The sequence below is a fragment of the Salvia miltiorrhiza genome, chromosome 8, assembly GCF_028751815.1.
Source record: "Salvia miltiorrhiza cultivar Shanhuang (shh) chromosome 8, IMPLAD_Smil_shh, whole genome shotgun sequence".
NCBI classification, from domain to species: Eukaryota; Viridiplantae; Streptophyta; class Magnoliopsida; order Lamiales; family Lamiaceae; genus Salvia; species Salvia miltiorrhiza.
Genome location: NC_080394.1, coordinates 4,046,965 through 4,063,751, shown reverse-complemented (window position 1 = coordinate 4,063,751; position 16,787 = coordinate 4,046,965). Strand labels below are relative to the sequence as shown.

Here is a 16,787-nt window from a genome sequence, read left to right as displayed (position 1 = left end):
ATGACTAATTTCATGAGATGAATGGTGTATAGTTTTAATAAAATTCAAGATTTTTTAGCATATATGTACTTTATTTTATACTCATTTTTTAGTCATCATAGAGCATTCCTATCGAAGGGTGCATCCACTTTGATTGTAAATTTATCACAAGAAAATAAGGTATAATATATTTTTTTTACCTCTTAAAATCCCTTCTTTCTTTCCCCTTTTTTTTAAATAAAAAGTATTTCACCATTTCTTATTCCTCCTTTTTATTAGAAAAATTCATTTTTATAGAAAATAAAAAAAATAATAAGGAATTTAAAAAGAAAATATTTTTAATCCCCTTTTTGCGCTAAATCTACAATTAACGTGGAAGGCACTATATAATAGTACAAACGGGAGAGAGAAGTAAATATTGACTTTGCCCACCCCCAAAAGTTCTACCTGTGTGGACCTTTAATTTATTTTTATTTGCCGACAGTTGAGATTAATCTTTTAATTTAATTAATGAATAATTTACATGTAGAGGCATAAAAAAAAAAAAAAAAAAAAACTTGTTGGTTTGTTTTATTTTAACACATCACAAGTGTACCGATGTTTTAATACAATTGAACAAGATCAAATTCACATAAACGTATAATATCACAAATGATTACTATTGATCTAATTAAATGCTGTATAGACTTTTGAATTTAAAATATGGAGTTATATCTAAAACATGCAACAAGAAAGAGTTTCGATAGAAACATTAATGATACCCCCTCTATCCCATTACAAATGTCTCACTTTCTATAATGGGATGTCTCATTCCATTTTTGATAATATATTCTCTCTCTAGCTATACATAATATTTAAATAATTTTCATTAACCCACTTTATCTACTTTCTACACATTTCTTAATCTTTGTGCCCAAAAGTAATGAGACATTTATAATGGAATGGAAAGAGTATAAAAGAAGCTCGATCGTTGGATCCATTATCTATATATATATATATATATATATATATATAGAGAGAGAGAGAGAGAGAGAGACGGAGAAAAAAAAAGATCAAGTGAGAACGATCAAATATGTTATATGTGAGAAATGTGAATGAATCTCAAAAAGCCATGTATTTTAAGTCCTACTGCTGATATTTATTCAATTAATTGCATGAATTGAGAATAACGAATAAGTCAATATACATCTACTAATAAGTTGTTTGTACGTAATACATGAACAGTAATTTAAATTGGGGTTCAAAATATTCACAGCTAATACGTTATTCGTGCATTACAAACACTTATTCGTAGATGCATATAGACTTATTCATTAGTATTTCATTTCTCAACCCTATATATATATATATATATATACATACATACTACATGAGTGTGGTCTGTGTGTGTGTGCCCTCGCCTTAGTGTGTTTAGGTGTGCGTGCAAATATAATATTTGTGTAGAAGGAAGAACCCCATGTTGTACCAGTTCTCTGATACAACAGCTGCTGTGCAAAATTTGTTTTCATTTTGCCATGCTTCAATTATTAGGCATCTAAACAATAATTCAATTTCACTCCATAATCTAAACCAATTCAAATAAATGAATGTGCCCACATACGATTAATTAGTCATTTTCCTGGTGAGAATATCTGTAATAAGACAAGCTGAAGATGGCATATATATAACACGATTTTATGTTTCTACACACAAAGAATTCACAAAAAAATAGGATGATCTCTTCTGTTTTATTGAGCTAGCACAAGAGGGTTTAATTTTATAAAAGCAAATCTGGTATGTATATATAAATAGAGCTAGAATTGAATTCAAGAAGGAGGAAGAAAGGTGCCAACGTAGCCAAATCCGACGACTGTAAATGTGATGACTTGAAGAAACAGGTAAACGAAGTAGTTGTCTTTCCCATAGAGGAAATTGTAGCATCCGCAGAAGAAGAGGAACACGGCGAGTCCCAGCTCCTGCACTTGTATCCTCTCCCCCACGGCCTTGGTTACTGAATATTTCTTGCTCGAGGCCTTGCTGTGGTACTTGAGCTTGTCCCCGAGCTTCTCGGTGACCACCCACTCGTTGGCGCGCTTGGCCTCGAGCAGGCCGATGACGACGGCCTTGCTGCGGTGGAAGGACATGGCGTTCTCGAAGAGCACCCAGCAGAAGAGGAGGTGGAGCGAGCGAGGGGTACCCAAGGAGTTGAGCGTGGTGATGATGGAGGGGAGGTAGATGGCGCCCCATTTCGGGACGTACACCTCCGGCACCATCACCGAGAGCGGCAGAACCACGCAGTAGAAGAAGAAGGTGAAGAAGTGAACGATCATCTTCCGCATGAAGAAGAAGCTGTACATCAGATACATCTTCTTGTACAAAGTTATTTTCTGCATGCATGCCATCCAAAAAAAAAAGAAAAAAAAACATTAGAGCTATTTATAATTTTGCAATAGGAAATTAATTATTAGTTAATAATTAAGTAAAGAAAAGAACCTTGTTTGTGGCGATTCCGATCATCGTTTTCCTGAAGAGATTAGCCGGCCCACTGGACCACCTGTGCTGCTGCAACCTGAAGGCTTTGAAAGTACTCGGGAGTTCGCTATATACCTGCGACAAACACACGTCAATCTCCTCATGTAACATTAATTTTGGAAGAATAAATTAATAAGATGTAGTATACGGAGATTTGCAGGGCCGGTCCTGACAGAAATGAGGCCCTGGGCGAAATTAGAATAATGGGCCCCCAATATATTATTGTACGCCATACATTGAAAAATAAAAAAATATACATTGTTCATACAAAGAAATTGCCAAATACTAATATTCCAAAACCAGAATGTGGATATGTTATTTGTATACCTTTCCCTTTAAGAGTCTTCATATGCTATTGCTACCAAATATCAAGCAAATTCGCATCCACATAATTATTTGTGCCACTAATTGATGATTGAACAAATTGAGCAAATAAAGACATAACAGTAATACAAGTTCTTCGCCTAAAAAAAAGCAGTACAGGTTCTTCGAAAATTAAGTAAAATCAATAAATATAATAAAACATTACGTACGATATATAAATTTACATACTCAAAAAAACCAAAACCAAAAAGTAGATAATCCGAATTCAGAATCTGCAGTGTAAATTTTTTTTGCTCGAATAATTAGGCAGATAATCAAAAATCAAGAAATAAATTGATATAAGAGAATTCATACGATACCTTATATTTATATTCGCGATTCAATCAACGGTGAGAAATAAATTGCAGAGACAACGTTCTTCATTCTAATTTTTTCGAGAAGATGAAGAGGTTTTCTTTTTTCCAAGAAATACGTTGGAAGAGGACGAAATTTAATGGTATCTGATAAAACCTATAACTTTGTTAGACCCAAAATTAAAACCTATAATTAATGGAATATAATAAAAATTTTGGGCCCCAAAAATTTTGGGGCCCTGGGCCGTTGCCCAGGCTCGCCCACCCTCAGGACCGGCCCTGGAGATTTGATCAAATAAAAACTTCTCTTAACGTACCAACTATAAGCCATTTGCACTTAATCTATAAAAACTGCGTCTGACCTATAAATTAAGTATCTGCACTTTAGTGGTTTTGGGTTCGAATTTCAATAAGGGCGCGATTACAGTGTAATTTAGTATCACGAAAATAATGTTACTTTATACAACGCTTTTAGTTTTTACGTTAAACGAGTTTATACTGGGACCCAGTTCGAAAATAATTGACCTGAAGATCACCAAGGTAGAGAAATTTCCAGCCTCTGAGACCGGCCCGAACGGCAAGATCCATATCTTCCACTGTCGTTCTGTGGTTCCATCCTCCGGCGTCATTGATTGCTGCGATCCTCCATATTCCACCGGTTCCTACAACATAGTATTTAACTTTTTTTAGCATAACAATTATTTTTAAGATTGTATTCTCTTTGATTGTAAATTCATTATGACAAAAAGAGAAATAAAAATAAATAAATTATTCCTTTAAATTTTTTATTTCTTTCGCCTAATTTCCTTTTCTTTTCTTGGATAATCTTTAATTTTGCCTCATTTTATGTAAAAGATAATTTCACCATTTATTATTCTTTCTTTATACTCTAAGTAGGGATAATATTATCACACAAAAATAAAGACAATGTATTTAAATGGAGAAATTTGTTTTATCAATCATTTTTTTTCGATAATAAATTTACAACCGAAGAAAAAAAAACCAAAAACTTTGAATTTGTAACTACCATTGAAGCCAAAAAATGCATGAGTTGCTGAACCCGCTTCTTGCTCAACCATGAAATGATAATCAAATGACATTTCTTGCATTCTTGTGAGCAAGCACTCATCTGCATTAACTGCAAGTAGACAGATGATTAGGCGACCTAATTAATTAAAGTTAATTATGATAGTTAAGAATGGAGGTAGAATTAATACCGAATCTCCAACGGGCTTGAACAAGTGCAATATCCGGATTGTGAATGAGAAAAGGGACTGATCGTCGGAGAAAATTGGGTTCGGGCCGGAAATCGGAGTCGAAGATGGCGACGTATTCGCAGTCCTTGACGTAGTCGTGTTCTAATCCTTGCTTTAGCAATCCAGCCTTAAACCCTCCTTTCCTCTCTCTAATTTGGTATCTAATGTTAACCCCTTTGCTTGCCCACTTTAAGCATTCTTTCTCAATCATGTCCTAACCAATCAATACAAATCATTAGTTTCATATTAAACCAAATCATAAATCCATGCATAATGTAATACTAGCATATATCCCCATTGAGAATTCAAGGAATTAAATAATGGTGGCGTAAACGGCCAACGAGGCCTAACTGATCAAGTGGCAAAACTAAGGTACTCAAATACTCTTCTTTGTGAGAGGTCTTGGGTTCAATCCCGCCTGCATTTTGAAAGAGTAACTATTTTTGTGATATGCAAAAATTTAATTATTTTTGTGATATGTGAAAGTATAGTTGTTTTTTATGAATTTGTGCGTGACACATGCACACACACGGAGCAAACATATATTGTTATATCTATATGTAACAAGAAAAATTTGTGATAACTTTAAATCTTACAAAATTTGTTACATGAATAGGTGTCACCAAAATTGTTATATTTTTAAATGTAATAAAATTTACTTACATTTTTTATACATAACTAAAGTTTATAAATACATATGGATGTATACTCATAATTTAGAATTAGAAATTCAATAATATCTTTACTTTATACTCCAATATAGAGTAATAAACTAGCGAGAGAACTGAGAATGGATTTGTCACCGTCAAATATTCAAATCTTATGGTTGATATTAATTTATTCAAATTTATCGTGTAAAATGAAATTAATATTAATCTATTAATAAGACAATATACATCTACGAATCACCGTTCAAACCTGAGTTCGAATCATGAAGGACCGGAAATTTCACCATCTTAATTAAATAAGTTATTCGTATATTTATTACATTATAAATAGCTTATTCATAGATTTATACTGACTTATTCATTATTCTCATTTTTTTCACGAAAAAATAATCATTCTCACTGTATCATAACCCGTAACAGTATATGCATATACCTTGATTAGCAAGTCAGTGGAGTCGTCGAGAACTTGAATGAGAAGCCTATCAGCTGGCCATGAGAGATTCGACGCTGCACCAATCGAGATTTTGTAAACCTCTTTTTCGTTGCACATGGGGATCTGAACGAGAACCATAGGGAAAGCAGCATTCCCCTCTTCCAAATCATCTTTCATGGCCTCCCATTTGTATCGCTTTTCTGGCTTCTTCCCCAATAGCTTCACCACGACGATGACGGCGCCCATGTAAATCCGCTCGATGAAAACCATCACAGACATGGCCAAGCAAATGTACACGCAAATCGTCAGCAGAGGCACAATCAACGGCTCTTTGATTAGCTCCCACACCATTCCAATTTCCCACGCCATCTCCGAAGAATACGATTCCGGTATCAAAATCTTCCCTGAATTTTCACCCATTTTTGAAACAGGGGAATAATCTGTTTTCTGCGGTTTGATAGAATGGCTGTTTATGCTCTTTCTCTCTCTCTCTCTTCTCTCTGAATGCTTGTAGTTTGGGAGAGAGAGAGGGAGAGGAGAAATTGAGCAGAGTGGAGCTTAGTTATGGGGTACTAGTGAGAAATGAAGGATGTTTTATACTCAAACACGTCTCATTTGCCCATTTTTAGGTACGACAACGCTATTAACATAATTAGCATTTTGAATGATCGATAAATGCATGATTGAATATTTTTATCTTTTTTTTTAGAATTACAAGAGGCATTATATACTAATCAAATCAGGCCAGACCTCTACACTACACATACGGAACACTACTCACACAAAAATGAGAATACTACCCACACAAAAGTAGAAAAACTACTGACACGCAAGTAGAATTGAACTCAAGACCTTTTACAAAGAAGAGTCTTTGGGTGCCTCAATTTTTATCATTAGAGCAAAGCCTCATCGATTTGGATATTTTTATCTTTAATAATAGGATTTCTCACATTCGTGATAAGAATAAGTAAAACTAGCTAAAATAAGAAGAAGAAAAAAAATCAATAATCAAAGGTCTTAGAATATCCCTAAGTTCAAATCTATCAAAATAATCAAGAAATTAGTCTTACTCCCTCCGTCCCAGCTACGTTGATCAACTTCTTTTTAGTACGAAATTTAAGAAATTAATATTTTAATTGTGTTTGGTAATAAAGCGAATAAGTGATTAGATATTTCCTTATTTATATTATTGCATATAAAAAATTGATCAACTTAATTGGAACGACCCAAAAATATTTATTAAGTTAGTTGGGACCGAGGGAATACTATTATTATCTATCAAAGTTCATCCTAAAAAGTAAACGCTCCTAAATAGGAGTATATTATAGATGTAAATCATGTAATATATTATAGATGTAAACGCTTCTATATTTTATCTTTCAAAATGTATAACTACCATTTTAACAGTACTATTTTATATCTAATGAGTGATTTTTATATATCACATCATGTATGAAAGTTGATGAGATTCAACACGAACGCACAGGAACATAAGTACGGTAGAATTTACGGGTCTAATTATTTTTAATTATTTACTTGCATTCTAAATTTTAATTACGTACTAATTAAATTCTAATTTCAATTAAGAAATTCTAACTGAGATTAATCAAATCCAATTTAAAATTCTAATCAACTCTTAATTGACAATTAGTTAATATGTTATCATTATGTGGACGGCTGAACGCAAGTATATGTCTTTATTTTGGTTTCTTCAATTTGGATTTGATTTTGTCCAATACAATTTCTTTTTATGAATTTAATAAATGCCAAATTGAAAAGGCTTTCACCATATCAATAAATGATGCATTCATTCATAGGTGAGAGTATTGTGTTAGTGCTACATTATCAACATAAATAATACAGTATGTTATTAATTGTTAATTGAACTCAAGTAATGAGGAATCAGTTTTCTGCACGTTTTGTTATTGAGAAACAAAAACTAATTAGAATTCGCTAAAAGGATTAAATCAAGGTTTAATTTGCTACATTACTTTGGAAAGGTACAAGTGACGGTTTTATACGTAATTTTTATTGGTTTGAGTAAGGTATATCTTATTTTTCAATTATGATTTAGATGTCACATGTAATTTGCAGGTTACTACACAAAATATTATCATTTGTCCCAACTGATCGTATTTTGCAGATTATTATAGTACTACAACATATGAAATTATTTCTCCGATCCCAATTTTATGTCACATCATTCGTGTCTTACTATAAATATTCAATTTTCTCCCATCATTTTAAAGTTTTAAAGAAAATGTCACACCGTCAACATAAGTACAAAAAAATACCCAACATATAAAAATAGGGTTATTTGTGTCGAGCAAAAAAAATTCGACGCCTGAATTTTGACGTATACGTACCACCGGATATTCATACTAGCAAGCTGCAAGCCAACGTGTGACTTTTTTAATATGCATGGATATTCTGTTTGATTTATTACTCCCTCCATCCTTATAAAAAGTAATCACTTGTAAATGACACGGGTTTTAACAAAATAGTTGAATGTGTTGTGAGTGGAATAAGAGCACCTCCAGCGCTCGTTGCGAGCGCTGGATCGACGCGGGGCGAGGAGGCGAAGGGCGCACTGGCAACCCGGCCAGATGCGTGGCGGCATCGAAGGCAAGACCCGGGGCGTTGGCGGATTTTGGCGAAATCGTGCGCTACACGCGCACGGTTTGATTAAAAAAATACAAAACCTGTGAATTTTGGCGAAGGAAACCCCTGGAGTGAATTTTTGCTGAATGTTTTTGCTGGAAAAGAGACGCAGATTGGGGGGGGGGAAAGGGGGAAGGAATGGAGTCGGTGTTTTTGCTGGAAAAGAGACGCAGATAGTGGGGGGGGGAGGGGAAAGGAATGGAGTCGGTGGGGAAAGAAAGAAGAAAAGGGGAGTCGGTGGGGGTGGTGAATTTTGTTTTGTTTTTTTTTCTTTTAAAATCTTAATTATTTAAATTATGTAATTTTTTTATTATTTAAATTATGTACTCCCTCCGTCCCAATAATGAAGACACACTTCATTTGGGCACGGAGATTAAGGTAAGGTAGATTAGGAAATAAAGTGGTATGACCCAATTCATTAGTGTATTTGATTATGTGGCTCTCATCTTCTCCTACCACCACCGCAAACCACCACCATTTGGGCTCTCATCTTTTACTATCTTTTCTCCTCCGGCGGAATCGCCGGCGACCACCACCGCCGACCATCGTCGAAACAACAAAAGCAAAATCGAAATCTGCCATTCTCATTCCTCACATTCCTATTCCCAAATTAGAACAATGAAAATTGAATCGAATCCAGCAATTCAGAAATTCAAAAATTTGAACCATGAACATTGAATCCAGAAATCGAAACAACACAACCAAAAAATCGAATCATAAAAATCGAAACAACACAACCAGAAATTTCGAATCCATGAAAATCTGCCGATTTTGTTCTCTCCGATTCCCAAATTTGAACCATGAGAATGGCGGCGGAGATGGAGGGTTTCAGAAGGAGAGTGGTGGCCTCACCGCTACGGCGGCCGGAGAAGGAGAAAAGAGGGGGACGAGAGGCGGTTTCAGACGCGCACGTATCTCGAGCGACGCCTCCGCCGCCCCAAAATCAGATCCACCGCTCTCTTCCTCTCTCAAATCGAACTTAGAAATTGAGGGTGGTGGTTTGGCGGATCTGGGTTTTTGAAAGAAGGAGACCGGAGCCGCGTGGTGGTGGTTCGGCGGCTCAGGGCGGTGGTGGTTTGGCGGATCTGGGTGGCAGAGGAAGGGCGTGGGAAAGGCGACGCTGCTGTTCGGCGGGGTTAGGGCTCGGCCCTCTGCCCCCGTCAGTGTGTGCGCGAGCGATCGGAGGCTCACCGGAGGGGCGAGGGGTGCTCGGCGGTGGTCGTGGTTCGCCGGCGGCGACTCCGCTGAGAAAGGGGAGGAGATGGGCGGTGGGGGTGAAGAAAAATGAGGGAGGCGGGTGAACTAGATTAGGATTTTCTACTAATTTATACCATAATTAAGGTTCAAGTAATTAGTTATAATTAAGCCCTAATTCTTTCCATATTTAGAAGTGTGTCTTTATTATTGGGACAGCTCAATAAGGAAAGTGTGTCTTCATTAGTGGGACGGAGGGAGTAATTTTTATTTTTATTGCAATATTTAATTTAAATTTTAATGAAATTTGGAATTTAAAAATAAAAGTGTAGAAATGTGAATTTTGTGGAAATGGGGATCTAAGCACCCACCTAAGACACAATGCATTGGAGAGGGGTGTGTCTTAGGTGGGGACCACTTCTAAGACACCCCTCTAAGACACTTGCATTGGAGATGCTCTAAGGGTCTCACTTTATTGTGAATGAAAAACTTACCAAAAATAAATTAGATATATTTTATGAGGACGGACGAACATGGTAAATTAATTGGATACATTTTATGAGGACGGAGGGAGTGTAATGTAAAAAACATTATTATATGATGAATCCTAATTCATGACATTTATTACAAAAAAATAATTTCTTTTAAAATCTGTACCATAATTTTGAAATAATTAACAAAAAACTATATTTTTTAACTAAAAAATTGCAAATTAAATATAATAGATATTATAAATTTTAATTTGATTATTGAACCCTAGTAAACAGTTAAAATTAACAATAGACTTAAATTGAAGTTTTTTTTCTTTTTTTTTTTAAAATGATAGTGGGGCAACAAAGTTAAGATATAGAAGATCTCAAATAATCGTATAGGAACGTGGATTTACCTAGCATGCACCGAAATGTAGCGGTGGCTGATTCCTATGAACAAAAAGAAAAAGTAGGACAATTATTAAGTAGTTTTTTTAAAGAAAAAAACCAACTATTATATTAAATCACGGTGAATAATATGTAGATGAGGTCAGGTTGTTTTCAGATCATTACATCATTAGAATAAGTAGCTAAATTAGTTAAATTATTAAGTAGTCTTTTATTCTATGCTAATTCATCTCGGGATTTAAATAAGCATAGTATATAATTATGTATTTTGATAAATATCATCTGTATGTTCTTAATATATAGAATTAATAAGCTATAATACAAAATGGTAGTGTAAATAGTCGTTAAAATCAATTTGTTCTTTTCTTCCTCCTCTTCTCTAAGGTGAGATTATTTATTTATTTTAACTGCAAATTATATGTTTTCTATTAAGAAAGAGTTACAAGCTTTTTCTTTGACATAAAGCGTTCACTACTTCGAAGTTGAAGCAGATATTTCAACTAAAATCTAGTATTTCATTTATTAATAACAAAAATTTTAATTTACCAGATCCTTTACAACTTTTAATTTTTAAAGAATAGCAATTTTCTACATTACCTTTTAATTGATTGCAATCATGAAATCCTAATTATAGGTTAATTTCTACATTACCCTTTAACTAAATTATGGTACTTGTATCAAATTGGTCACTAAATTTTAACTTGTTACAAAATAGTAGTATTAAACTTATATTTATATCATTTAAGTTTCTAATTCAATTTTCCTAATAAATTTACTCTACATGACAAGTAAAATGTCACATCATAATTTTCTCTATTTTAATTAATTCATTAAAATATTTCCTGTGTCATTTTAGAAGGGTAAAAAAATAATAATAAATAAATAAATAAATAAATAATTCCATACCTTGATCACTCAATTTGACAAAAATTACAAATACCATTGAGCTAAGATACTCAGGTGTTAACAATCTAAAGTTGCAAGAGAATACATAATGTCTGAGAAAGACTGTTTCACTTAGCTGACAAACAATGAATAATTTTTGATTCATCAGATTCAATAAATCAAAGAATGATCTGCTAAACTACATGTAAAGAATATGAATTAATCAATCCATTTCTGCTGCTGCTGCTAACTAAGGAAGTATTTTCCCAACAAACCCAAACCCCACAATTGTAAACATGAAGGCTTGAATCAAGAGGTATATGAAATAGTAATCATTTCTATATAGGAATCCATATATTCCACTCATGAAAAGAAACATCCCAAATCCCACCTCACTCAACATAATCCTGCAAAAAAATATAGTTAATTGCCTCATTATAATTCCACTCCAAAATTGTAGTAGCATTGTATGAGCTATAAACTCACCTGCTTCTGATAACTTCATAGAGTGATCTCTTTGGTGCACTTGCTTCACTCTGAATCTTCCTCGTTGCGCTGTCTCCATGTTTTTGAGTCACGAGCCACTCATTAGCGCTCTTCGTCCCCAGCAGACCCATAAATATGGCCTTTGTGAGGTGGAACGACATCACACACTCGAACAGCACCCAGACAACAACTAGATGGAGTGACCTGAAAATTTCTCAACTCTCATCACTTGAAGATTTGCAAATGCAGTGAAATAACCATCTTGTACACTGATAAACAATAGACCTTGGAGTCGCAAAGGCTACGTTTATGGCAGTGATGATGCAGGGCACGAAAACTGCACCACCTTTTGGGACATCAACGTCTGGTACCAGAATCGTCAATGGCAGCACTATACAGTATGAAAAGAATATGCATGTATGCCCAATTATCTTTCGGACTACGAAGAAGTTGTACATCATATAAATCTTCTTCCACACTGATATTTTCTGCCAACATCAAAAGGACTAGTTCCATCTTAGTTGCAATTCTCAAATTTAAATTATGAAAAAGTATATATATTAATCTGTCAAACGAACCTTGCACCTAGCAATATCCATCACGGTCTTCCTGAACAAGTTATTCGGGCCACAGAACCAACGATACTGCTGCGAACGGAATGCTTTAAAAGTAGAGGGCAGCTCACTTTTCACCTATTGAAACCACAAACTGTGAATTTCATTCCATCCTTCTACATTAGAATTTAAATGTAGTATTACCTCAAGGTTTCCTACATAAAGAAGTTTCCAGCCTTGTAGGCTAGCTCGAATCGCAAGATCCATGTCTTCTGCAGTGGTTCTGTCATCCCACCCTCCAGCCTCTTTCATTGCTGCCAGTCTCCATATGCCACCACTTCCTAAGCAAATTCAATCATTAGTAATGTCATATCTTCCAATTTTACAGCAAATTCAATCACTTAGGTAAGATTTTCTAGACTTTATGCTACCATTGAATCCAAAGAATTCGTAGATGGATGATCCAACTTCTTGCTCAGCAATGAAGTGATAGTCCAGAGACATTTCTTGCAGTCTAGTCAGTAAGCATTCATCTGCATTCACTGCAAAAATATTCATCACAAAATCAAATCATTTGCTGTTATAAAGTTAGTGCAGAAATTGACCAGTGAAAAGTAGCAAGTGCTAACATAACGTTGAAACAATCTTACCAAACCTCCAACGGGCCTGAACGAGAGCAACATCCGGGTTGTGAAGGAGAAAAGGGACAGCACGTCGCAGAAAGTCAGGGTCAGGCTGAAAATCAGAGTCGAAAATGGCAACGTGCTGGCATTCTTGAACATAGTCATACCCCAAGCCTTCTCTGAGTGCTCCAGCTTTGAAGCCTTCCCTTGTATTTCTACTTTGGTATCTAATGTTGATGCCCTCACTCGCCCACCTCACACATTCCTTCTCCACCATTTCCTACAAATTTAAACCATCTTAGAAATACTAACCTATTTTGGCTACTTCTTCTCTCTCCATGACTGCACATTGCTTTTGGATTTATAATGAATGAATAATAAACCTCGCATCTTTGTCAAGTATAGAAACAAAAAAGAAAGATCTGTTTATTGAAAAAATGGATTAGTATGGTTTAACTAAAACTGGAAAGAATCATAACACTAACTTATAATCAACTCAAAAAGTAGACAAAGTTCAACAAATAAATCCCCAAATCCTTTCACATCAGTACTCATACATTAATGCCATCCAAATCAGTACGTCATTACCAACTACTAGCAACAAAGCTAAAAACAAAGATGATAAAATATGGGAGAAATTACCCATGATAACTTTTTTAGAATTAAAAAAATTGATTTTTACCTTGACAAGAGTGTCGGTAGAACCATCCATGACTTGAATGAGAAGCCTATCAGCAGGCCATGACAGTTTACACGCTGCACCAATCGAAAGCTTGAAAACCTACAAATTAACCCACAACAGAGATCACAAACCCTCTCTCTCTCTCTAGAAGTAATTAAAAATGAGGGAAAACCTCTTTCTCGTTGAAGATGGGGATTTGAACAAGAAGCATAGGGAAAGGCGCATTCCCAGTTTCTGGGTCGGCCTCAATCGCCTCCCATTTGTACCTCTTCTCGGGCTTCCTCTTGTACAGCTTCACGTATGCAACAGCCACCCCAATGTAAACCCACTCCACGAACAGCATCGTCGACATTATCAAGCAAATAAATAGACCAAATCTCACTCCCCGCGCCATGAATGTTACTTTCACTGTGCCCCACAGCTGCCCCATTCTCTCCGCCGACGACCCCACCACCCATCCCATCACGAAATCCCTCACGGACATCTCGGCCATTGTTTCCGGCGACGGAAAATCGCGAGACGGGTGATGCTCTGTTTCCTCTAGATCAACATTCGGTAATTGCTTTGCTTGAATGCTTCTACATAAGGTGGGGAAGATTTGGTGGACTGCAGTTACCCAAAATGAGAAAGATCAAAATGGCTGTGAGATAATTTGATAGAAGATCATCAAGAAAGCATTTTCAATCGGTGTGGGGTTGCTAATTTGTAGTTCATCATGATTCGTGTAGAAGGACATGGTATTTTTGGCGTTTTCTCGTCACGTGGGAGAGATGGAAGAAGCATCGGAGCTACGAATATTCGTCGATCTATTATGGTTTTTTTTTTTTTTTTTTGTTAAAATCATCACTAATATTTCATATTAAAAAAAACAGCTCTTAAAATATAAAATACGAACTAATTAAAATGTATGAATTCTATATAGAACATGTATAAATTCATTGTGTAAATGTATGAATTGTGAAAAATAAAATTTTCGCTATCTATGAGATTTGAACTCAGAATCATGAATTCATTCAAAAATGTGATAAATTTTGATAATCTAAGTACTGAAAATGATTACTACTATTATTTTATATTTTAAGAGATGTTTTTATTTTAGTCCAACCTTTTATATACTATTTTATAATTTTAAATTATCATAACTTGTTCATTTTAAACCTCGTTTTACATATAACATATCAAATTAAAGTTTATGTCGCGATCTTTATTTTAATATATGTACTGAATATATTTTCATTAACAAAATGGCATGATTATGTAAAAGAATAAAATTATATGAAAGAGAAAAAAAGAGAGAGGAAATGTAATATATAAATAAATCTTTCATTTAATTATAATCATAAAAGTGTCACCCAATTTTACAATTAATTTGAAGTTAATTTCTAAAATATACTCCCATCCCTTCGTTCCACTTTGATAATCCCCCCTTTTTTTGAGTTGTTCTTACATAGTATAAAATAATGTTAATAGATAATGGGATGAAAAGAGTAATAGATTATGGTAATAGATAATGTTAATGAAAATGGATCATTAATCTTGACCAAATTAAGAAATTGGTCGAAATTGACACATCACTAATGATTTATCAGATTGTGTAGTTAATGCCAATATGACAGAAGCAGTTAACAAGTGGGCCATGTAAGCTGCTCATATTGGATCATAGAGTTGCTGAGTTGTGATTGATTGCCTCTCAACTAAAATAAAATCTTTTTTTATCCAAAAAAAAAAAAACAAATCCTTTTCAATTATATAAAATACTCCCTCCGTCCCAGCTTTTTATATCCACTTTTAGTTGTAAATACTACTAAAAGTGGATACAAAAAGTTGGGACGGAGGGAGTAACAAGTAGCATGGACATTTTATAAATGCTACGACCAAACCAATCTTATCTTTGCAAAATAATGATAATAATTGTAATAAACAATTCCATTCCGGATATGTTATTTTATAATGGACTGATTGCTGAAAATCACCATGTAACATGTTTTGTAAATTGTTAGTATTTTAATAATAACATTACTTTATGTTATTTATAGCAAAATAAACAAATTCATTATTTTTCTATGATATATTTTCGACCTCAATATCTATATGGCGTCATCCCATGAGTTATTCGTGGCAAGTGCATTTTTTAGATCGTCCAATAAAAAAAATGAATATATCTTTTTGTTACAAATTGAAAAGTGATGTTATTATTGGATGCAACAACTAAAAAAACTTATCAGATCAAAATCATATCGAAGTTCATGATTTTTTTAGCAATTAACTGTTTTATAATTGGGGGTCATACCTATATATACAGTATTCATGATTATAAATCAACATCCCAATCTCAATTCTCAAACGTCAGGATTATAAATATTAAAAGGCCTATATATTAGTGACAGTAATTAAAAAGGATTATATGTTTTGTAAAAAAAAAAGGATTATATGTATAGAATCACCCGATAAAAAAATTGGGATTCTTAACTTGGGTTGGGCTGCGACATACACATATCTATATAAGCTTGGGCTTTATGCTTTAATCTTGAAATTGGGCTAATCTAGTGGTGATCTAAAGTTTGGGCTTTTAGTTAATGGACTAAACTAATTCAAATAATGAGTTAACTAATTCAATTTATTTTTAGATGTCTTTTAATTAATTAAGGTATTAGACTACTATACTTTTAGTTAACCCTTTTAATAATTTGATTGTGATATTGATGCAAATTCTTGAGAAATTGATGAAATTGTAATGTCTTCAAGAGTACTGTAATGAAAATTTTCAATGCTTAAATCAATAATTAAGCAGCTATAATTGTAAACCATGAGGAAATGAAAAATAAATAGGAGGAACTTTCAAAATAAATATATATATAAAAAAGGCACTTAATCCACCATATATAACCAAGCACAATTGAAGGAGCTGACCAAAAGTTAGGTCTGGGCCAAACTTAGAGGTTTCCTAGTAATTATCATTCCCAGTTGCATTAAATGTATTTTCCTAATTTATATATATGGAAATTCTTTCTTCTCAAATTGTATACATGTATGTATGTGTGTATATATATATGTATACAAATGGAAAGATAGGGAGTGCATTTATGTTTTTTGTAATGTTGTGGAAAATACCCAAAAAAAAAAAATATTGGCTTATAGAAATTTGGGATAGTTGGAGTGCATGTATATATTTTGTTTTTTTGATGAATTTCTTAATTTCAATAGAAGAACTCTTTTACCTAAATAATTTCAATTGATATGAAATGAGTATCACATTATCACATTAAATTGGCAAAATAAAACTATCCGACTGAAAAAGTC

The 16,787-nt window shown here is 34.0% G+C and overlaps 2 protein-coding genes across 2 annotated transcripts; both read right to left on the bottom strand.

The window, feature by feature from the left end:
* Positions 1-1,620: 1,620 nt before the first annotated feature.
* Positions 1,621-6,072, bottom strand: LOC131000148 (glucomannan 4-beta-mannosyltransferase 2-like). Its single transcript, XM_057925927.1, has 6 exons — positions 5,525-6,072; positions 4,385-4,637; positions 4,195-4,305; positions 3,693-3,829; positions 2,452-2,565; positions 1,621-2,345 (listed from the first exon to the last, which is right to left on the bottom strand). The coding sequence occupies exons 1-6, from the start codon at positions 5,942-5,944 to the stop codon at positions 1,785-1,787; spliced, it is 1,596 nt and encodes a 531-aa protein (XP_057781910.1). The 5' UTR covers positions 5,945-6,072; the 3' UTR covers positions 1,621-1,784.
* Positions 6,073-11,136: 5,064 nt separating this feature from the next.
* Positions 11,137-14,263, bottom strand: LOC131000147 (glucomannan 4-beta-mannosyltransferase 1-like). The gene is made up of 9 exons (XM_057925925.1): positions 13,660-14,263; positions 13,488-13,586; positions 12,833-13,085; positions 12,614-12,724; positions 12,387-12,523; positions 12,207-12,320; positions 11,914-12,116; positions 11,629-11,832; positions 11,137-11,549 (listed from the first exon to the last, which is right to left on the bottom strand). The coding sequence occupies exons 1-9, from the start codon at positions 13,978-13,980 to the stop codon at positions 11,393-11,395; spliced, it is 1,599 nt and encodes a 532-aa protein (XP_057781908.1). The 5' UTR covers positions 13,981-14,263; the 3' UTR covers positions 11,137-11,392.
* Between the last annotated feature and the right edge of the window lie 2,524 nt (positions 14,264-16,787).

Excerpts from the sequence above, each read along its gene's own strand:
- LOC131000148 (XM_057925927.1), bottom strand. The coding sequence starts at position 5,944 with ATGGGTGAAAATTCAGGGAAGATTTTGATACCGGAATCGTATTCTTCG. Across the intron at positions 4,638-5,524 it reads CCACTGACTTGCTAATCAAG|GACATGATTGAGAAAGAATG; the intron begins GTATATGCATAT and ends TTGATTGGTTAG. Across the intron at positions 2,566-3,692 it reads TCTACCTTGGTGATCTTCAG|GTATATAGCGAACTCCCGAG; the intron begins GTCAATTATTTT and ends TGTTTGTCGCAG.
- LOC131000147 (XM_057925925.1), bottom strand. The coding sequence starts at position 13,980 with ATGGCCGAGATGTCCGTGAGGGATTTCGTGATGGGATGGGTGGTGGGG. Across the intron at positions 13,587-13,659 it reads CCATCTTCAACGAGAAAGAG|GTTTTCAAGCTTTCGATTGG; the intron begins GTTTTCCCTCAT and ends GTTAATTTGTAG. Across the intron at positions 12,524-12,613 it reads CGAATTCTTTGGATTCAATG|GAAGTGGTGGCATATGGAGA; the intron begins GTAGCATAAAGT and ends GAATTTGCTTAG.